General features: G+C 46.4%; 2 protein-coding genes across 2 annotated transcripts; both read left to right on the forward strand.

The window, feature by feature from the left end:
- The first annotated feature begins 575 nt into the window (after positions 1-575).
- Positions 576-9,276, forward strand: LOC146221148 (desmoglein-2.1-like). Its single transcript, XM_084692290.1, has 14 exons — positions 576-754; positions 2,654-2,779; positions 3,148-3,306; positions 3,409-3,550; positions 3,743-3,906; positions 4,138-4,272; positions 4,368-4,553; positions 4,677-5,137; positions 5,304-5,446; positions 5,879-6,100; positions 6,799-7,032; positions 7,367-7,497; positions 7,596-7,895; positions 8,008-9,276. The coding sequence occupies exons 1-14, from the start codon at positions 704-706 to the stop codon at positions 9,274-9,276; spliced, it is 3,723 nt and encodes a 1,240-aa protein (XP_084548416.1). The 5' UTR covers positions 576-703.
- Positions 9,277-11,209: 1,933 nt separating this feature from the next.
- On the forward strand, positions 11,210-22,357 carry LOC146221149 (desmoglein-2.1-like). Its single transcript, XM_084692291.1, has 14 exons — positions 11,210-11,561; positions 15,778-15,909; positions 16,039-16,197; positions 16,284-16,425; positions 16,663-16,832; positions 16,965-17,099; positions 17,240-17,425; positions 17,516-18,066; positions 18,215-18,357; positions 18,770-18,991; positions 19,230-19,487; positions 19,653-19,774; positions 19,873-20,163; positions 20,951-22,357. Exons 1-14 carry the CDS (start codon positions 11,514-11,516, stop codon positions 22,355-22,357), a joined length of 3,966 nt encoding a protein of 1,321 aa, XP_084548417.1. The 5' UTR covers positions 11,210-11,513.
- Positions 22,358-22,860: the final 503 nt, after the last annotated feature.

Here is a 22,860-nt window from a genome sequence, read left to right on the forward strand (position 1 = left end):
GTTTGTGTGCGCGAATTTTGTATCTATGTCTGTGTTATTGTGTGGTTTACTGTAACTTTACCGAAAAGGATCGTTTTTTTTTCTGTATGCCTAGTAGCTGTTACATTCAGTGGAGTAAATTTAGTTACCAATGTTAAGTACACTAGTCTGCATATTTTCCCTTGTCTGACTGTGCCCACAGTCTCCAAGCAGCAGACATCTTGCGGCCTGAGAAAAAGAAAAAGCAGTCTTAATCCACATATAATCCACATATCTAAATATAACACAATATGCAGTGTGTAGGTGGATTTATATATTCTTTAATCTAACATATCTACCAACATAAAAGATACATAGAATAGAATATATATATTGTTATGTTATATATGTGTATATATGTATATATAACAATACAGTACAACAGGCTAATAGGCAACAATTGGGTTTTATGTCCACTCTCCCACGCACACGCACCCCCCCCCCCCCCCCCTCTACACACACACACACACTTCCTCAAATTTGCCAGGTAAGGGTGTGGATGTGGTACACACTATAGAAGAGGGGAAGCACCTCCCCATGACACAATAACATCACTGAAGACCTTGGCGGATGTATTTCAGTTTACCCCGTCATATTATCGAGTCCACGTAAAACAACGAGGTCTCCAGTGGCACTGTTTGGATTATTGTTGAGGTGTATTGGATTTTGGAACGCTCTGCCGGTCATGAATCGGGTTTCATTGCCAGCCACGGTTCTATGCCTATTCACTTTTACGGTCAGTAAAATTAGATACTCGTTAGCTGACGGTGGCGTCTTTGTCTTGTGATATTATGGCACATTTTGTTGTCCGGCTTTCAGCTACAATTTATCGATTGCCTGTCCACCTGTCCTGGTATACCTGGGGAATGCTTCTGCTTTTGAGCAAACTCGTACAATTGTTTTTTCACTTAAAAAACGCGCAGCCGGAATAATGATCACTAGCGGTAATGAGGACGTCATTATAAAACGTTGTTTTTACTTGAATGCTACTTTGTTTGATACTTCGAAGTATCAAACAAAGTTGAGCCAGTTCATCCAACGATGGGGGATGGGGCAGTCTATTTAGTGGCCTTTAGACAATATCACCTTAATCACAAATGAACAAGATTATTCGGTTGTGTTATTAAATATAGCAATAATAAACAGATGGGTAAAGTGGGACAGAGGTTAAAGTTGGACATTTATAATTAATCTTCTATTAAGGCACGAATCTTCGTCTGTTTGTGTGTGTGTGTGGGTCTGTGGATACATTATCTTGAGAACCACAATTTAAAGGCACAGTAGCCTTGTGGCTGATTTTCAAATGATAACTAAAATTTCAGCTTAAAATGTCTGTCAACGTGGTATAATATGATAAAAGCTATGTGATATAGATTGTGGGCTGACTGCCCCTCCATACAAGTTATGAATTCCTGGCAACAGCAGGCTGGTAGGGTGGGTTTGTGTGACACATGATTTCCATCCTCTGCTAGCCATGGTAGTTCATAGGTTCACATCCTACTATTCAACCCAATTTTACAGAATCATTACAGACATTCACGTGAATTATTATGTGTTTGGTGCCTCATCAAGTTTTAAAGGATAAATGGCTTTGATATTGGAGTTTATTGTCCGCTCTGTAGTTGAAACAGCAGTTCAAACAGAGATTTAGTCAACATCTATTTTGGTAGATAAATTGGGTAGAAATTACTTTGTAAATGTTTTTGTAACAACAAAAAAGGAAACAAGAAAAAGAAAAGAAAGAAAAAAGTGCATATATATGTTTATTAACACCTTTTAAACACAAGAAGGGTTTATTGGTTGTACATAAATGACACATCTACTCAACCGGAGGCCTGTTGTCACGTCCTGGCCAGGGACATGGGCAGGGGAGCGATCTATTCTGCATGCTTTTATTGAGGTCCTGTTTGCTGAGGAAACCCACGCGAGCACAGGGAGAACATGTCAACTCCACACAGAAAGACTTGGGAGATATCCCACCTGAACAGTGGCCCATGCAGGATCAAACCCGGAACCTTCTTGCTGTGAGGTGGCAGTGCAAGTCACATGGCCACCGTCAGAACGCCCCTGACACAACTAAACAAGCTTCCAAGTGATTAACTAAAGATATTGTGCATTCTAGTTACCTTCCTAAACAAGCCACGTTGACTAAAATGATTTGAGTTACCATTCCAGTCTCTGTTGCTGTTGAAGTAGCATTCCTAAGAGCAATTATGAAAAAAAACAACAACCTGTGGGCTGGACTGGGTAAAACATCAAATTGTCCAATGCCGCTAAAATGCCCTGCGGTCAGATGAAGTAGCTTCGAGATGTGGTCTAGACTAGGCCGATATTTAATTATGGCTCGAGAAGATGAATGATGTTTTTGCTATTTAATCAATAGCCTCCTGCTAGGCCGCTCATGGAAACAAAGGAGTATTCAGTGCTCATGGAAACAAATGTTGGGAGTCAGGTGGCTGAGCGGTTAGGGAATCGGGCTAGTAATCAGAAGGTTGCCGGATCGATTCCCGTCCGTGCCAAATGACGTTGTGCAAGGCACCTCACCCTACTTGCCTCGGGGGGAAATGTCCCTGTACTTACTGTAAATCGCTCTGGATACGAGCGTCTACTGTAATGTAATGTTTTGCGGACTCAGGTTTGCCTTGCTGTGGTTGAGGCACGGAGCTCTGCTGAGCTGAGGAGACAGAAGAGGGAATGGATCGTTCCTCCACAGAAACTGGAAGAAAACACTGATTACACCAAGAGGGAGTTCATTGCCAAGGTAATAAAGCACCACATGCCATTCACTTTCACAAATAACTGGTCCAGGAGGACTACTACGAGTTCACGAGACACTGCAACGGTGTCACCATTCACAGATAAGCCAGTACTAATCCCTTGTGCACCATCACCATATCACGAGTCGTGGATACGCTATCACTAAACGCTCATCACGAATATAATGTCCATCATCGCAAATATTAGATCCCTTATCACTGATATACGCTGTAAGTAATCACCAACACTATCGCGTCTCACTTTTAATCTCTCATACATTGTCACTTATGAGCCTTATGATACCTGAGTATTAGTCGTTGATAATTGTGGAAGACCACATCCACTCAGGTGACCCTCAATTGTGTGTTTTAGATCCGGTCGGATTCAGATGACGGGACTGGGAACGTGCAGTACTCCCTGAAGGGGCAAGGGGCCGATAAATACCCCTTCAACCTGTTTGTGGTGGACCCCGACACAGGCTTTGTACGTGTGACTGGGATTCTGGACCGCGAGGTGATCGACGAGTACACTGTGAGTACAGGACACACGCAGTCATGAGACCCTGTTCTGGTAATGATGATGATGATCATGATCATCGGGAGGATAATCATGTTTTTTTTCCCTCTCTTCTAGCTCCAAGGTGTCGCTACCTTCAAAGATGGCCGAGAGGCAGAGAAAAATATTGATCTGCGCATTAAGGTTGTGGATCAGAATGACAACCCTCCTGTTTTTGGCAGAATCCCTCCAGGAGAAGTGTTCGAGCTCAGCCCAGTTGGCAAGTCTATTTATTTTTGCAGTAATCCTTTCTGCCTTTTTTTGACATCTTACCTTACAGATTATATTTCTTACCTTGATTCACACAGGACTTACAGTTTCGTGTATACAATATGAGTCCATGTTTCGACTGGACACAGAAGATCTTTCTGTGTTGGTTTGCGTCTGCTTACTCCTTGGTATTTGTCTACAGGTACTGACATCATGATGGTCACTGCGACGGACGCCGACGAGGAAAACAACGAGAACTCTCAGATTGCCTACAGCATCGTCAGCCAGGACCCAGCAGGAGAGAACATGTTTCAAATCTCCAGAGACGGGGTGCTCAGCGTCAAAAGCCCTAACCTGGATAGAGAAGTAATTGACCATTTCCGTTACATTTCTTATTTGAGACATGGGGGACATACATAAAAGACTGACGTTTGTTTATAGGAAGCTTCTGTTGGTTCTCCACAAGGGGGCAGTGTCTACTTCTGGAACCCACTGATAACTTCCGAGTCTTTTGACAGTACATTTTCACCCTTGAATTATCATGTTCTTTTGCGGCGTTCAAATTCATGATTTTTTGCCGTTTGTTTGTTTTTTTAGACTCAAGACACATACACTCTGAAGGTGAGGGCGTCCGATTTGAACGGTAAACCCGGGTGCAAGTCTGCCACAACGACCGTGGTTATCAAACTGAAGGACGTGAATGACAACCCCCCTACTCTGGAGCTGAGCCAGGTGAGATAAGCTCTCCTTCCTGTGGGAACATCCCGCTTCCAGAAGAAGGGGGTCTCTGCCAACCTGTGTGTATGTATGTATGTGTGTCATTGCAGTATGAGGGTGATATAGAGGAGAACACTGAAGGGATGGAGGTGATGAGGATCAAAGCCGAGGACCTGGATGTGGAGAACACCGACAACTGGCTAGCCGAGTTTGAGATTGTCAAGGGCAACGAAGGGGGCTACTTCACCATCCACACAGACCCGAAGACGAACGAGGGAGTCCTGATGCTAGTCAAGGTATGCTCAAAATTGTCTTCAAGCTGTACATTTCATGTCATTTATAATCATGTTTCACTCATATACTGGAAGCTGAAATACATGTGTTCGCCTGCTGTTCAACTGCCCTGTTCCCTTCTCAAGCCGGTGAACTATGAGGATGTGAAGGACCTGGATCTTGGCCTGGCTGTTCGGAACAAGGCTCCGTATTATGATGGTGTTGGAGGCGGCGCAGGAGCTGGAATAGGAATCGGAATGGGGGGTGGGGGTGGAGGTGGAAGTGGGGGTGGGGGTGGAGGTGGGAGTGGAAGTGGAGGTGGGGGCGCCGGCGGAGGTGGGAGTGGAAGCGGAGGCGGAGGGATGGGAGGAGGGGGCGGAGGAGGATCCTTGTCCTCGGGTGGAGGATCAACGTCTTGGTATACCACTGGAGGAAAACTGTATCCCGTTAAAATCAACGTGAAGAACCAGCCGGAAGGGCCACATTTCGACCCCAAGGTCAAGGCCATACCCATCTCAGAGGATGGGAAGACGTTCCAAATCAACAAGGTCATTGGCAAGTACCCTGCCATAGATGGGGACACCCTACTGCCGGCTACAAATGTCAGGTGTGTTCACACGCACATATTGACACAGACACTATTAAGCTATTACACACGTCATCGGATCTACTCATCTTTCAGTCAACGTTTGTGTGTTCAATGATTCTTCGCATGGAACTTTTTCCTCAAAGAATTGACACAAAGTCTCCTGTTTCCTTTTGCCCAAATGTAGGTATGCGAAAGGGTCTGACCCAGACAACTGGCTCATCATTGATGATGTGACAGGGGAAATCAAACTCAGCAAGCTGCCAGACAGGGAATCGAAGCATCTGGTTAATGGGACATATTATGCCCAAATATTGTGCATGACCCAAGGTAAGCTAGCACGTCTTCTTAAGTCTAAAAGGAAGTCTTGATCAATTGAATATTCTAGTATTTTACCCACACACTGTAGCATGTACGATCAATATATATGATGTGATATTAAGTTGTTATATTATATGAATGATCAGGGCCATCGGTTTGATTATATACTCACATCTGAAAACAAACCTACGCCCCTGTTAATGATATAGAAGTATACAAATGGGATTCTAGAGTAGTAGTAGTAGTACTGGAAAGTAGTGGGTGCCCTGACCCATTTACACCAGCAACGAAAGCAAATGAAGGAACACAAACACTCACAAAACAAAGAGGATTCAAATCCTAAAAGGTGACATGGGTGGAAAGACCGCATACTATAACTAATGATCCCTTCTCTCATTCCTCTGTCTGTGTCTGTGTGTGTGTTTCGCTCTGTCCGTGAAGACAATCCCTCGAAGACAGCCACTGGCACTATAGCCATCCAGGTGCAGGATTACAACGATCACTGCCCAACTCTGACCAGCAACCTTCAGACCATGTGCACCACTGCTGAGGCGGTCTACGTCACGGCAGTGGACATGGACGTGGATCCAAACGGGGCTCCCTTCAGCTTCACGATCGTCCCAGAAGAGACCACAGGCAACTGGGTGGTGGAGCACTTTAACGGTGAGAAGATTGTAGAAGTCACAGGCTAACTTCCACAGGCTAGCTCCCAGGGGCTACATTTACATTTACATTTAATCATTTAGCAGACGCTCTTACCCAGACCGCGACTTACAGTAAGTACAGGGACATTCCCCCCGAGGCAAGTAGGGTGAAGTGCCTTGCCCAAGGACACAACGTCATGTGGTACATGCCGGGAATCGAACTGGCGACCTTCTGATTACTAGCTCGACTCCCTCACCGTTCAGCCACCTGACTCCCGGGGCTAAAAAGTGTAGTTGAGCTAATTGACGTTCCTGAAAGCAGAGGTACAGTGTGTTATTCGAAACCCCTAGGCGAGAATACCACAGGTGTTATTGCGAGTTGTGTTTTTGTTTTTGTTTCTCGTACAGTCCTTATAGTGAACTTTCTGGATTGGCAGCATCACACGACAGCCACCACCCTTTTTCATTAGCTGCGGGACAGAAATGTCCTCGAAATACTGAATGTGGGTGGGTAAAAAGTGGAGGTGTCCTATGTTCACAATACTGCACCAATGGTTTCAGAAGCCAATGCTTACTGGGAGTAGCAACTTCTCTAACGGAGGTAGAGAGAGGTCTTTGGAAGGTTCACCTAAACCAACCTGCACATTTCTGAGCGAGAGACTATTGCATCTCTTGCGGCTTCTCTCTGAGTGTGCTGTGCTTGCGTTGCCCCTCCAGACACAACGGTCATCCTCCGCACCAATGAGGATCTGTGGCCCGGTTCCTACGACGTCACCTTGGAGATCAAGGACCAACAGGGACACTCATGTCCCACCCTGCAGAAGATGAACGTGGAGGTGTGCACATGCGTAGTAGGCGGCACGTGCGGGCCCCGGGGCAAGGACAGCAAAGGGGCGGTGCTGGGCCCCAAAGGCATTGGCCTGCTCTTCCTGGGTCTGCTGATGCTACTGCGTGAGTATGATGATGTCACAGTCACATGATCAGGACAGATACCCCGCCTCCCTCCCAGTATTTCCCTGGAACACTAACTCTCCCACAAACAGTTGTTTGTCTGTAGGAATGACAGGGTTGTATCACAACTCAGTATAGTTCCCTTCTGTTTCCAAGCAGATAGTATATATGTAATAGAAATGTAGAATTAGAAATTTAGATGGATTGGAGAAATTATACATATAAATACTGTATACCGTACATAGACAACATGTATGGGAAAGGTATACACATGGGTCAGTCTATCGTCACTCTTCTCCTTCGCTCCTCTGAACCCCCATCTCCCTGTACACAGTCATTCCTCTCCTTCTGCTGTTCTGTAACTGCGGGGGCACCGGGGGCCTGGCTGGGGGCTTTACTGAGATGCCCTTCGACACCAAAGCCCACCTTATCTCCTACCACACCGAGGGCCAGGGAGAGAACACGGTAGGCGGAGCGTTCCCCGTCGACACTACGCCTTTGACACCCCACCTCCTTCCGTTCTCTCCAGTAACACTGACCCCCAACCCCCTGGTTTCTCACAGGAAGTGCCTCTGCTCGTCATGCCGACGCAAGTGGACTCAGGAAAGGCCGCCATGGGCATGGGCATGGGCATGGGCATGGGCTCGGTAGCAGCCGTGGGATGCGGAGCCTTCCAGAACTCCGCCTCCACCATGGGCAGTGGTTACTACCAGGATGGCCGCGTGGACATGGCCTACAGGAACGGGAGGGAGCTGGTGGGTCAGCAACAAGGAAGTGGCTTCTACTCTGAGTTTGATGCCAGAGAGGAGGCCTATAATGGCATCGCCTTGCCAGACCACATTCTGGAAGCCTATTACTCTCAGGTGAGTTAAGAACAAACAGTTTGTCATTCCCACATCTAGTCTTAAAACCATAGTACACCACACACGATTGAGCGAGTGTTCAAAGCTTGGGTTTGTCATGTGTGTTGCACAGAAGACAAGCGCCGCAGCAGAGAACAACGCCCAGAAGGACAGTCTGCTGGTGTACGACTACGAGGGCCAGGGTTCTCCTGTGGGTTCAGTGGGCTGCTGCAGCCTCCTGGAATCTGACGACGACCTCCAGTTCCTCAGCGACCTGGGGCCAAAGTTCAAGACCCTGGCTGAGGTCTGCACGGGTAAGAAGATCCAGACCGAGTTCAAACCCATAGTCTCCGCACCTCCGCCCCCTAGGCCCGCCGCCCCCCTTGCATCCACCACCACCACAAAAGTGACAGTGGCGTCCAGCGCCACCGTCGCCGCGCCTCCGCCCCCAGCCCCTGTGAAGCACGTGGAGAGGACGGTGGTGAAGGAGTCGGAACGTTCCGGAACCCTGAGGGAGGGCATGGCAGGTCAGAACCAGACAATCCTGGTGCAGCAGCCTATGTACTACGCCACCACCCCCATGCTGCAGCCTATGCACTACGTAGTGGAGCCACAGGTCCACAACACTGTGCTGCTGGCAGAAAGGCCCGCTGCTAACCTGCAGGGTATGATAATGGTCAACGGGCCTCCGCCTGGAGCCGCTCAGGGTCTGATGGTGCAGGGGCAGCGGGTGGTGTCCAGCGGGCCTACCCAGGGCCAGGGGATGGTGCTGGTGGAGAGGAGTGGAGGTGGGGGGCAAGCCAGGCTGGAGGGAGGGAACTCTAACCTGATTCACATGGGCCCTTATACTGGGTCTCAGAATATGATGGTGGTGGAGGGACAGGTTTCCATGGGGTCAGGGCAAGTCCTGCAGGGGGGCCAGATTGTGCAAGGGGGGCAGGTGCTTCAAGGGGGGCATGTGTTCCAGGGAGGGCAAATGCTTCAAGGAGGGCAGGTGCTCCAGGGAGGGCAAATGCTTCAAGGGGGGCAGGTGCTCCAGGGGGGGCAAATGCTCAAGGGGGGCCAGACATGGATGCAGCAGGGCTCCCTTCAACGTGGGGGCCTGTCAGGGTCTCACAGCATGCTGCTGATGGAGGGCCAGGGGGGCAGCGCGGGGCAGGTGGTTCAGGAGGGGCTGTCCGGGCTTGCCCAGGGCTCCCTGCAGAGAAGTGGGCTTTCTGGCACCCAGAGAGCCCAGTACAGTAAGCAGACCAGCGGTGCTAATGCGGGCTCCAGTGCAGGCTCCCACAGCGGCATGCTGGGGTTTAAAGGCTCCTCAACTTCAATCAGCACCATGCCCACCACCCACAAGGTGATAGTGAAGGAGAAGAGAGTTGTGACTAGTCATAATGTCAGCGAATAAGGCCTTTCCCCCACACAGCAACAGTAGATACGTACTAAAATACCACTAAAGAGAAACGTTATCAGGTTTAAGTGTTTTTGTCTTGAGATCAGCCTGTATTTTAAATGTGCGGCACAGGACATGTGCAACATCTGAAACGTACCACTGGAGGTAGGTTCTGATATGGGAAACTATATCAGGATGGTTCACTCGGTGGGTAGAGAACGTGTCCGGGCATGCTGGTATAGAATGTAGTCTCGTGTGCCTGCTTGCACCGAGCTGAATTCATCGTTAATATCTCAGCTTGGTGCAGCTAGCAGGTGAGAATGTGTACCTTTACATGTGTGTTGTTTATTTTCTGCCTTTCTGACTGTAGAGTGTTTCTGGCTGTTGTCATAATATCTCATTTCCGTTTTGTTACTTTTTATTTCATTTAATATTGCTAATTTTTGAGAGAAAAGTCCTACTTGCTTCTTGTTACACACAACTTACACTGTCATATAAATGAATTGAATTTGCATATAGGTTACAGTTCCGTCATATGAATTCTTATTTTATCGATGCCACACACACCCATTTTTACAAAGCTTAGAGACTGAGATCATTTAATTATGCCAGTTAGAATTTAATTACATGGGTGACAGTTTGCTTTGATCTTAATCCACCCCTCTGAGGACTGTAAACTAGCTTAACCGGGTAAGCAGGAAGGCTGCGGTGTGCTGGGAGAAGAACCATACTGCTTTTAGCGATGGTGTGTGATATGGAAATTGTAATGAACACCACTTGCCAATTCTGCTCCTCCTACTGTTCCCCTCTGGGGTTTTGACTTTATTGTGAAATTCCTTTGGCACAACTGAAGACTATCCAGGATCAGCTAAAACACTGTTTGACGTGTTTGGACGCTAATTATCTAGGTTCTTATTGCTTAATATCTTCACTGCCATTGTTTTTGGGGTTGATGTTTGTAGTTTTGTGTCAAATTACTTTGTTGTTCTGGTTGTTGTCTGTGGGCCTCAATGTATATTTTTGCCTCATGCCTCAAGTCATGGTAACAAGCATACAATTAGTTGTCCTTTTAATCAGACTCAGTTGTCAATGTTCAGACATTGACATCATTTTGAGGGAGTATGTTTTATTATTATTATGATTGAAAAATGTCTCTCAATGGGGAATCCTCGGATTCTCGTTAATGCACTGTATTTTTGGCCAACATTAAGAATTACATGTTTTTTTTTGTTTCTGAAATAAACATTACTTGTGACTACTTTTTTTGTCTCGACTTAGTTCCACTACGATGCATTTGCTTGCTCAACATGACGATTTGTTATCCTATCCACATCATGTGTACAGTAAATCGTTTGACTGTTGGCTTACTTATAGAAATGAATACCACTAAGCTTGGATGCAAGGATAAAGAGAAACTACATTTTACAACTCTTACAACTTACTGAAACTCAAAGTGCAGACCTTTATGGAATGCTGTAGTTATCGAAATAGGTTTGGTTGGATATCCCTTGAAACCTGGGTTGGCAAGTAAATAAGACCTTTTCTCCAAAACGTGTCGAAGAAATGTATCGATAAAAACGTTTACTGTGTAATTAGCAGGACCAGTCTTTTGATGGAGGGCATACAATTGTTTGATTCTATATGTTCAATATGCGTTCAAGCAATGCTAAAAATTGAGAACAGCATACAACTTGTGTATATCTCATAGTTGTCTGCTTCTCTCAGATTCACTAAATGAAAACAAGATCATTATAGGAGTTACTAACATTTGTATTCCTCCCCCTCTTCAAACTGCGTGACAAAAACAGAAACATGAACAGACGTTACATAAAGTGCTCATGTGATTTTGCAATGGATCGTTTCCCCTTGCTCTTTTCAGGGAATTGTTGACGATTAATGCACCTCTGCCTCCACCACTAAACTACACGGGGTGGGAGGATCTAAAGCCAGAGGGAGCAGGGACTAGCAGATAAAAAGACAGGCTGAGAGGCTGACAGAGACAGAGACACACAAGAGCAGGATTTGGAATGATGAGAGTGTGACGTGTTAGACTCACTGCCTTGTCACCAGCCCCTTGTACTTTGGTTCACTAGCAGCACGTCTTCCACCGGTTCCAGACAGCAGAAGTTCACCTGTGAATACAATCTGACGACAAGCAGTCATACATCTGAATAACCATCAGCTCTAGCCTCCAGCCAGACAGCTTCAAGGCATCTGGCTCTAGGTTAGATTATTCGTTAAACAACCCTGACATGGAGAAAGCACCAACCTTCACCTTGCTGCTGTGCTCTGCTATTCTGGTAAGTACTTTGAAGGTTTTTTAATACATTTACATTTAGTCATTTAGCAGACGTTCTTATCAAGAGCTACTTACAGTAAGTACAGGGACATTCCCCACCAGCCGAGGCAAGTAGGGTGAAGTGCCTTGCCCAAGGACGTCATTTAGCACGGCCGGTAATCGAACCGGCAACCTTCTTATTATTAGCCCGATTCCCGTAACCGCTCAACCATCTGACCCCGATTTATATGTGCTCAAGGCTGCTTAACTATATGAATCATAGTTGATCACAATTAAATACAAGAGGATGCTTAACGGCAATTATGTTAATTTGTTATTGGTTGTTGAAGGGAGAGTAAATAAGGAAACTTGTTGGAGCTTGGGTTGACAGCTAATTTACATTGCTCAGCAATGTTCAGCACACTGTGACACATTTATACCCAAAGAATGGTGGAAATATGGGGGCCAGAAGAAGTCTGTGTGATGTTGGGGACCAGTTTACATTTAGCAGACGCATTTATTCAAAGCGATTTTCCAAGTTTCACGGATCGCACGGCGACGGTGCGCCGATCTGCGTCACCGGAATACCAAGACGTACCTGTTTTGTGTTGGGACTGATTAGGATGGCTATATAAACTGAGCAGTCTCTGACTTCGTTGTGGAGTCTTTGTTGTCACCAAGTCTTTGTTTCACATTTGAAGGCCGTGTGGCGTCTGACCTTTGTTTTGTAAATCTTGTTTATGTCCAAGTAAAGAACTTATGCGCTTTCATCCTGAAGCTGACTCCTTGCCTGCTTTATCACACCAAGAGAGAGTTTTACAAAAGTGCATAGGTCAATGATCATAAATAACGAGATAGCCCCAAAAACATTGCAGGTAGCCAAAACATGAAGCATACATTGTGAAAAGCAAATAAGTGCCAGCAACAAAAATATAATTTACAGCGAGTACATGTAGTTAAATCAGTTAAAACTAACCAACAAGTGCAACAAGTCCCTCGATAAGTGTCATTGTGTTCCCGGAGGAAATAAACTAACATTGAATCAAACAAATCTTTCTTAAATATCATTGTACTCCCGGAACAAGTGTGTCTCACTCCCGGAATAAGTGTGTTTAATTCGAAAAAACAATAAAGAACATTTAAAAATGGTCCATCATTAACAATCCATACAAATGTAAGATTATGCTTAATGTTAATGTTGAAATTAAGACTTTGCTCAAGGGTGAGATTAGAGTTTGGTTCATGTGACCCACTGTGCTGTATGAACTATTATGTTGTATGCTTTTTTTCGGACAGGCAGTTACTAACATCAAAGCTAATTCCCTCAGGCAACAGCTGGTATGGTTCAAAATACAGCAGGTTAAGTGTTTCATGCATGAGTCTTGAAAGTGTTATGATGTCTTTCGTGTGACCATGAGCATTTCTGTGGAACAAATTATTATCTCAGTAATTGAGATAATTGTTTGTTCCACAGAATACCACAGAAATGCTCATGGTTGTTGTTTGATAAGATGTTCAACCTGTTTACAACAGTTGGAAACCTGCTCCTAAATACCAGAGGATGCTTAAAGGCAATTATGTTCATTTTTGATTGGTTGTTGAAGGGAGAGGACATAAGGAAACTTGCTGGATGTTGGGTTGACAGCTTATTTACATTGCTCAGCAATGTACAGCACACTGTGACACATTTATACCAGGGATGCACGATAATATCTGCACGTCATCGGTATCTGCAGATAAAAGCTTCAAAACTTAATTATCGGCATTTGCAGATATGAAACTTTCTGCCGATGTACCTGGCCGATATGGTGACGTTTAAATTATGCGCAAGCGAAGCAAATGTTTAATTAAGCAATAAGACCGTCGCTTTGTGCCTAACAACTCCCCTTAACTGTTCTAAATCAGTGCAAAACACAGACTTGCGGGCGTTATTGCTTTTCTAAAACTTTTACTACAAATATTTGATATGGTTTCATAAATAAAGACAATCAGATTTAAGAAACAAAATAGTTTAATAATAAACCGTCATTCTTCCGCCACTACAAAGTATAGTTCCTACATAAATCGTTGCCACGCAACAGATTGAAAACAGTGGACGACCCATATCGTCTTTATATTGCCGGCTTCATTCCTTGCCTTTGCTAACGCTTCGATTTCAGCCTCTGTCTTCTCTGCATGCCTGGTCTTTTTAAACTCTTTCTCCTCCATTCTGTTAATAGTCTCCCACCACTCGTTAAACGTCAGCCCACCCAGCAAATCAAAATTCACAACAAATGTTGCCATTCTCTTTACGACTAGGTTGCTTGCTACCGTGTAATTTGATTTAAAACATCTTTTTTTTTATTTGAAATATTCGATGCGCAGTAATATGCAATGTTATGTTATGAGGACAAATGAAAAGGTTATGCTGGATTTTACAACGGCATGGAACGCGATATTGCCGGAATCAAGGATTGGAACAATCAGTTTTAGAAGTTACTATGAGCGCCAACAACATGATTCAACATGTCGGCTGTGTGGCAGGACTTAACTGTATCAAAGGAGGATGACAAAATAAGCTATTTGCGGAGTTTTTAAAGTGTCAGTGATGCGATACATTTTAAGTTTACAGAGTTACAGCTGCATATGTGTCAAGAATGTGTCATTGTCAACAACACAGTTTTAAGGAAACTGTAATTGTTCAAGTTCAAGGAGGTACTGTTCAAGCATGAAAATTGGGATGTGAAAATATGAATAAATCTGCCATATTTGAAATCATTTCAATAGTTTTCCTGAGTAAATGTCTATTTCTAAAATGATAGAAAGTTTTTTATGTCCCGTATCTACAGAAAGTACCCCATCATAATAACAGATAAATTCTAGTACAGGAGAGACTTTTCAATAATTAAAAAGCAGAAGTGTATATATCGGTAACGGCATCGGCAATCGGGCCAAATGAGCTTGTAAATATTGGCATATCGAATATCGGCTAAAATTCAATATAGTGCATCCCTAATTTATACCCAAAGAATGGTGAAAATATGGGGGCCATAAAAAGTCTGATGTCGGGGATCAGTTTACATTTAGCAGACACTTTTATCCAAAGCATAAAAGTGTCTGCAACAAAAATATGCTGACCCGCTTGCTGTCTTTGCAATCGCCATATCTTTAAAACACTGTTCTCCATTTTGATGTAGAATTGACCATGGTACAAAATTAAGAAAATACTCATCAGACGCAGATCGACAACAGCTGCCGCAATCGTCCATGGAGGCTGACGGGGCTCTCACGTAGCAAACAAATCAAAGTTTTTACAGCAACCTACTTTAAAATCTCACCACCTGGCTGTCTTCACAATAGGCATATCGTCATAACATTTCCCTCTTTCTGGTTTTTCGTGTAAAATTGAACTATAAAATTACGAAAATACTACTATGACGCTTTCTAGCATGGCTGCCGCCTAAAAGACTAGGCGGTCTCACGGGCGACACGCACTCATTCAATTTACAAAGACTTTCACGACCTAAATAAAAAATCAGAGATTGCAGTTCCACTTGAAATCGCTTTCTCAACAAAGTCCAATCGTTGGGAATTTTTGGGGGTGGTATTTTTCATTCCTAATCCAAGCTCCAACTTGCGTGCTAGAACGTCTCTATCACCTTGTATCCATGCGTTGTTGCTAACGTGTGCTGACGTAATGACGTAGGTTAGCGAGTACCTTTCGTTGACAGAACGCACTTTTTTGCCACAAAAACATTGTAACCTCCTAAACTGTGCAACGGAACGTAAATTCGAAAGGAAGCAATGGTGACCAAGACGAACCTTTTGACATCAACGTTGTCTATGTAGTCCAAATATTGACTGAGCCTTAGGGGTGCGAAAATAAACAATAATAATAAATATATATGTGAGATAACAATGGTTTGTGCTCGCCAAAGGCAAGCACACCCCAATGACAGCCTTGACATTAACAGGTATAATTGGTCATACAAATCTTATAAAGACACAGTACAGGCCTGAAGTATGAAGTGTGATGTGAGTGAAACCTGTATTACCACAAATATCAGTCCAGCATGTGTTATCAACGAGACTCGCTATCAACAAGAAAAAGTTATATTTATCATCCACATTGCCTGAAGTTGACAAGTACAGTTTTATTATATTATTAATGATCAAATTTCAAAATATTTACATCTTGAGCGTAATTAATGTACTAATTCAATATAAGGGAGTGATTCAACCTCCTGTTGTCTTTGCAGCTCTGTGGTGACTGGGTGTGGGGTGGGCCCTGCATGCAGAGGCACTTGAAGCGCCACAAGAGAGAATGGGTCGTTCCAGCACAAAAGCTCAAGGAAAACTTTGACTACACCGATAGGAAATATGTTGCCATAGTAAGACTGCTCTCTCTTTTCTCATTCTTCTTGTTCTGTTATAGCTTCTAGTGAGGTATCATTTCTTAGAAGCGCACTGCTGGAAAAAGCTCTGTGTCTGAGAGCATTCCATTCTCTTTCTATTTTTAGATTCGATCAGATCTGGCGGATGGCGGGGAGACTCTCTTCTATACCCTGTCTGGCCCTGGAGCTAGCAAGGATCCTGTCAATCTGTTCATCGTGGGAGAAAATGACGGGCTGGTCCGCATTAGAGGGATTCTAGACCGAGAACGGATACCCAAATACACAGTAAGCACAAACACACACAAACACACACACTAACACACACTTCATACTTGTCTTGTAATGAATGTGCGTGCTTCTTCTGTCTGTAGATGATTGGTGTGGCCAAATTTCAAAATGGCACAGTGGCAGAGGAAAGAATTGACTTGAACATTGAGGTGGTGGATGAAAACGACAACCCACCTGTATTTGACATACAGGTGCCGGCCACTGTCATAGAGTCCAGCCCTCCAGGTAATGTCCTCTCAAACTCTTACTTCCTGTCAGGCTAACTAGTGACATGATACTGGACTAACGACCAACTTAACATGATGTGACTATGACCATACATCTTTGTGTCTTCAAGCGTTTCCATTTCCACCAGCGTGATTGAACCTAACACCCTGCCTGGTGTGAGATTGTCATCGCATCTACCAACGGCCGTGTCCAAAGGCTGTGTAATTTCTTTACCGTCTTCTCTCTGCCCCACAGGGACAGTGGTTACCAAGGTAACTGCCACCGACGCTGATGAGGCCAACTCTCTCCACTCCAAGATCTCCTACAGCATCACCAAACAGGAGCCGACCGATGGTGCCATGCTTTTCAGCATCGACAGGAACACAGGATCAATCTTTGTCAAGAATCCATCGATTGACAGAGAGGTAGGTGGAGCTTGGAATCGTTCTACTAGACCGACAAGCTCCCAAAGCTTGTTTTTAAAGTTGATGATATGCTGGATCTTCCAAAAGAAAAATGGATTTCACTAAAATGCATTTTATCCTTCTCTCATACAGAAACATGATTCTTACCTTCTGACCATCAAAGGAACTGATATGGATGGAGCATCCAGTGGCAACACAGGCACAACTCAAGTAAAAATTCAAGTTGTGGACATCAACGACAACATCCCAGTTCTGGAGAAAGATGAGGTGAAAATAGACTAGGAATGCATTTGAACCCATTTCACATGATGTTTTTCTAGCTTGGCCCTGCCTTTCAACCTGAGCTACATCTGCTGAGTGTGGCCTCGTCTGAACCTGTAACATGTCTCCCTGCTGGGTCTCTGCAGTACTCTGGGAGCATTAGTGAGAACACAGTGGATGTGGAGGTCATGAGGTTCCAGGCCCTGGACTCAGACCTGGAGAAAACCGACAACTGGCTTGCTGAATTTGAAATCGTCTCCGGAAACGAAGACCAAATCTTTGGCATTCACACCGACCCCAGGACCAACGAGGGGGTGCTCACTCTTATAAAGGTATGATTCGATCTGACTGGATGGGTCGCTTCCACTATGGAGGGTGCCAGGGAACGTGACAATGCTGATTCTTATTCATCTCTTTTGCAGCCTGTTGATTTTGAGTTACATCCTAACTTACAGTTAGGATTGGTGGTGACGAACAAGGCACCTTTAGTTGGTGGGGCTGGTGGTGGGGCAGGGGGCGGTGGCGGGGCAGGGGGCGGTGGCGGGGCAGGGGGCGGAGGCGGGGCAGGGGGCGGTGGCGGGGCAGGGGGCGGTGGCGGGGCAGGGGGCGGAGGCGGGTCAGGGGGCGGTGGCGGGGCAGGGGGCGGTGGCGGGGCAGGGGGCGGTGGCGGGGCAGGGGGCGGTGGCGGGTCAGGGGGCGGTGGTGGGTCAGGGGGCGGGGCCGGTGTTGCAGGTGGAACTTGGGGTGGAACTGGAACGGCCTCCAGTGGAGCAGCCGGGAGTAAGCCGGTAATTGGAGGCGGTAAAAGATACCCTGTGAAGATTGCTGTGAAAAACCTTCCTGACGGCCCTGTGTTCAGGCCTGTAGTCAAGCCTTTGTTCTTATCAGAAAGCCCAGGAGACGGTGTATCTAAAGTGATTGCTACTTACAATGCCATAGACGGAGACACTGGAGAACCGGCAGAAAATGTCCAGTGAGTGCACACTTGGTTCATCCCGGGATGAAATCTATTTAAAAAGAAATTAAAGTAACGAACTCTCACTAAATGAGGAAACATGGAACTGGTCATGTTTTATGGAACAGCTATTGAAAATCTGATTATTTCCATTTGATCCACAAAGATATGCTAAAGGTTTTGACCCCGACAACTGGCTGTCGGTCAACCCGGACACAGCTGAGATCACACTCAACAAGCAGCCGGATCGAGAGTCGCCGTACCTGGTCAATGGGACATACTACGCCAAGATACTCTGCTTGACCAAAGGTAGGCATTATAGCATCACATCATCAAAAGTCTTGAGATAATAGTAGTAATTCTTATAATGGACTTTTTCTCAAAACAATTACTGTAGAGTCTCCAAAAGCCCTGCTTGATCATTACTGTCAATCTCAAACAAAGAACAGGGAGTCAGGTGGCTGAGCGGTTAGGGAATCGGGCTAGTGATCCGAATGTTGCCGGATCGATTCCCGGCCGTGCCATATGACGTTGTGTCCTTGGGCAAGGCACTTCACCCTACTTGCCTCCCTGTACTTACTGAAGTCGCTCTGGATAAGGGCGTCTACTAAATGTAACAAGTAGACATTTATAGGAAACATTCAAGGACAGGATTCAAATTCTGGATACAGTTGCGGGATTGCATTGCACGTTCGGCTGATTTCCCATGTTCTTCTCTTAGACATGCCCATAAAGACAGCGACAGGAACCATTGCTATACACGTGGAGGACTCAAATGACAACTGCCCCGTGCTAATCAGCACGCAGGAATACCTGTGCTCCGGCACGGAGATGTTCAACATCACGGCGGAAGATCTGGACGCGAATCCCAACGGAGCCCCTTTGAAATTTACACTGGTGTCTGAGGAGAGCATGGGGGCGTGGAAGGTGGAGGAGATATCAGGTGAGAGTACCTCTTAACTCTCTGTAAACCTCAACGAGAGTGAAGGTTTGAACACGGCGAATGGCGAAAGAATCGGTGCAACTTCTAAAAAAGTCATTGGAAACATTGCGACGAGGTGGCACCATACACTGTATGCAAAGCATTGAAAGCGCTTTAGTTGTGGCTCTAGGCAAACCATTACTTACATTTCTACATATGCATCAAAGATCTTGAAACAACTTGAACTCTCCCCCACCAGACACCAGCGCCTCTCTCAGGGCCATGGAGCCCCTGTGGCCCGGCCTGTATGACATCACCCTCATCATACAGGACCAGCAGGAGCTGGCCTGCCCCGAACCTCAGCACCTCCTGTTACAAGTGTGCACCTGCTCCTCCTCCAACGACAGGACCTGCAATGTCAAAGGTGCAGCTGGAGAGATAGCGGCCTTAAAGGGGTCGTCGTCGTTCGGACTGTCGGGGATTGGTATCCTGGTGTTGGCATTTCTAATACTACTGCGTGAGTATGACTAGATATGAGATTTCCATTGTGAGGTGATCACGGAAATACTATAAATACTGTATATCGTACATGGACAACATGTACGGGAAAGACATACACATGGGTCAGTCTATTGTCGCTTCTCTCCTTCGCTCCTCTGAACCTCCATCTCCCTGTAAACAGTCGTTCCTCTTCTTCTGCTGTTCTGTCACTGCGGGGGCCTGGCTGGGGGCTTTACTGAGATGCCCTTTGACACCAAAACCCACCTCATCTCCTACCACACCGAGGGCCAGGGAGAGAACACAGTAGGCGGAGCGTTCCCCGTCGACACTAGGCCTTTGACGCCCCATCTCCTTCCGTTCTCTCCAGTAACACTGACCCCCGACCCCCTGTTTTCTCACAGGAAGTGCCTCTGCTCGTCATGCCGACTCAAGTGGACTCAGGAAAGGCCCAGACCACCACCATGGGCATGGGCTCGGCAGCAGCCGTGGGATGCGGAGCCTTCCAGAACTCCGCCTCCACCATGGGCAGTGGTTACTACCAGGATGGCCGCGTGGACATGGCCTACTGGAACGGGAGGGAGCTGGCGGGTCAGCAACAAGGAAGTGGCTTCTACTCTGAGTTTGACGCCAGAGAGGAGGCCTATAATGGCATTGCCTTGCCAGACCACATTCTGGATGCCTATTACTCTCAGGTGAGTTAAGAACTAACAGTTTGTCATTCCCACATCTAGTCTTTAAACCATAGTGTGGGGGAGAAATAAGGGGACTGTAAACCTTAGGGTTGTTGTCAAAGTGTGTTCGCCCTTGGGTGTCGGTTAGAACACAAATGGATCCAGAAACGATCAGACTTATGGAGGTTTAATGAATATTGAAAATAAGGTGTGGTCTACAAGAAATAAGAGACATACAATTACTAATGTATATCATACACAAAGGAAAAATACACAAATCATCTTGTTGAAGAGACCAATTAAACATCAGAGCCTACTGCCTTCAGAGCTACGCGTCTAAACTGTCGCACCTCAGTAAACAACGTAGCATCAATAGCTTCTGAACCAGCGCGTCTGTTATAACATTTAACACTGGAGCTCTTCACTATTTATAACGAAACTCGGTAATAACAATCCTACTAACAAAAAACAGCATACATCTTTGAACGGTACTTGACAGTACTCTGCCAAGCAGAGTATCTTGGCGGTACTTGACAGTATTTGACAGATACTACAATTCGTTCCTTGACACACACCGCTTGGCTCATGCACAACATTAAACTCTAACTGGCAAAGTAACTCTCCTCTCGATGCTAGTCACGCTACTAACGAGTCGCACTGCACTCGCGTCACTAACGGGCGGAGCTACTGTTTAACAGGTAACCTACAACACACAAACACAGTAGCACTATAGCCTTTTGTACACATAGTACACCACACATGTTTGAACGAGTGTTCAAAGCTTGGGTTTGTCATGTGTGTTGCGCAGAAGACAAGCGCCGCAGCAGAGAACAACGCCCAGAAGGACAGTCTGTTGGTGTACGACAACGAGGGCCAGGGTTCTCCTGTGGGCTCAGTGGGCTGCTGCAGCCTCCTGGAATCTGACGACGACCTCCGAATCCTCAGCGACCTGGGGCCACAGTTCAGGACCCTGGCTGAGATCTGCTCCCCTCCCAAACCTGTTATTGAAGGTGTTGTTGACTCAGGACATACTGACGTTGAAATACTACCCAAGACCACCATCCCTCGCAGTCGTGTCAACAACCCTCCATCTGGCCAGTCATTCTTCAGCAACTTGCACACCTCCCAGCCATCCACCAGCAACGTCGACATCAACCAGTCATCCACCAGGAGCGTTGATATCAACCATGTCAGCATTTCCAAATCAGCCCCCACAAGTTATGTCACTGAGGTGATCAGTCAGCCTGTTCCTCTGTCTCCCCCTGCTGGTCAGACCATCCTGGTGCTGCAGCCTATGCACTACGTAGTGGAGCCACAGGTCCACAACACTGTGCTGTTGGCAGAAAGGCCCGCTGCTAACCTGCAGGGTATGATAATGGTCAACGGGCCTCCGCCTGGAGCCGCTCAGGGCCAGGGGATGGTGCTGGTGGAGAGGAGTGGAGGTGGGGGGCAAGCTAGGCTGGAGGGACGGAACTCTAACCTGATTCACATGGGCCCTTATACTGGGTCTCAGAATATGATGGTGGTGGAGGGACAGGTTCCCATGGGGTCAGGGCAAGTCCTGCAGGGGGGCCAGATTGTGCAAGGGGGGCAGGTGCTTCAAGGGGGGCAGGTTCTCCAGGGGGGTCAGATGCTTCAAGGGGGGCAAATGCTCCAGGGGGGGCAAATGCTTCAAGGGGGGCAGGTGCTCCAGGGGGGGCAGGTGCTCCAGGGGGGGCAAATGCTTCAAGGGGGGCAGATGCTCCAGGGAGGGCAATTGCTTCAAGGGGGGCAGGTGCTCCAGGGAGGGCAAATGCTTCAAGGGGCAGGTGCTGCAGGGGGGGCAAATGCTCAAGGGGGGCAGGTGCTCCAGGGGGGGCAAATGCTCAAGGGGGGCCAAACATGGATGCAGCAGGGCTCCCTTCAACGTGGGGGCCTGTCAGGGTCTCACAGCATGCTGCTGATGGAGGGCCAGGGGGGCAGCGCGGGGCAGGTGGTTCAGGAGGGGCTGTCCGGGCTTGCCCAGGGCTCCCTGCAGAGAAGTGGGCTTTCTGGCACCCAGAGAGCCCAGTACAGTAAGCAGACCAGCGGTGCTAATGCGGGCTCCAGTGCAGGCTCCCACAGCGGCATGCTGGGGTTTAAAGGCTCCTCAACTTCAATCAGCACCATGCCCACCACCCACAAGGTGATAGTGAAGGAGAAGAGAGTTGTGACTAGTCATAATGTCAGCGAATAAGGCCTTTCCCCCACACAGCAACAGTAGATACGTACTAAAATACCACTAAAGAGAAACGTTATCAGGTTTAAGTGTTTTTGTCTTGAGATCAGCCTGTATTTTAAATGTGCGGCACAGGACATGTGCAACATCTGAAACGTACCACTGGAGGTAGGTTCTGATATGGGAAACTATATCAGGATGGTTCACTCGGTGGGTAGAGAACGTGTCCGGGCATGCTGGTATAGAATGTAGTCTCGTGTGCCTGCTTGCACCGAGCTGAATTCATCGTTAATATCTCAGCTTGGTGCAGCTAGCAGGTGAGAATGTGTACCTTTACATGTGTGTTGTTTATTTTCTGCCTTTCTGACTGTAGAGTGTTTCTGGCTGTTGTCATAATATCTCATTTCCGTTTTGTTACTTTTTATTTCATTTAATATTGCTAATTTTTGAGAGAAAAGTCCTACTTGCTTCTTGTTACACACAACTTACACTGTCATATAAATGAATTGAATTTGCATATA

Source organism: Hypomesus nipponensis, chromosome 26, assembly GCF_054491055.1.
Source record: "Hypomesus nipponensis isolate SF chromosome 26, ASM5449105v1, whole genome shotgun sequence".
NCBI lineage: Eukaryota > Metazoa > Chordata > Actinopteri > Osmeriformes > Osmeridae > Hypomesus > Hypomesus nipponensis.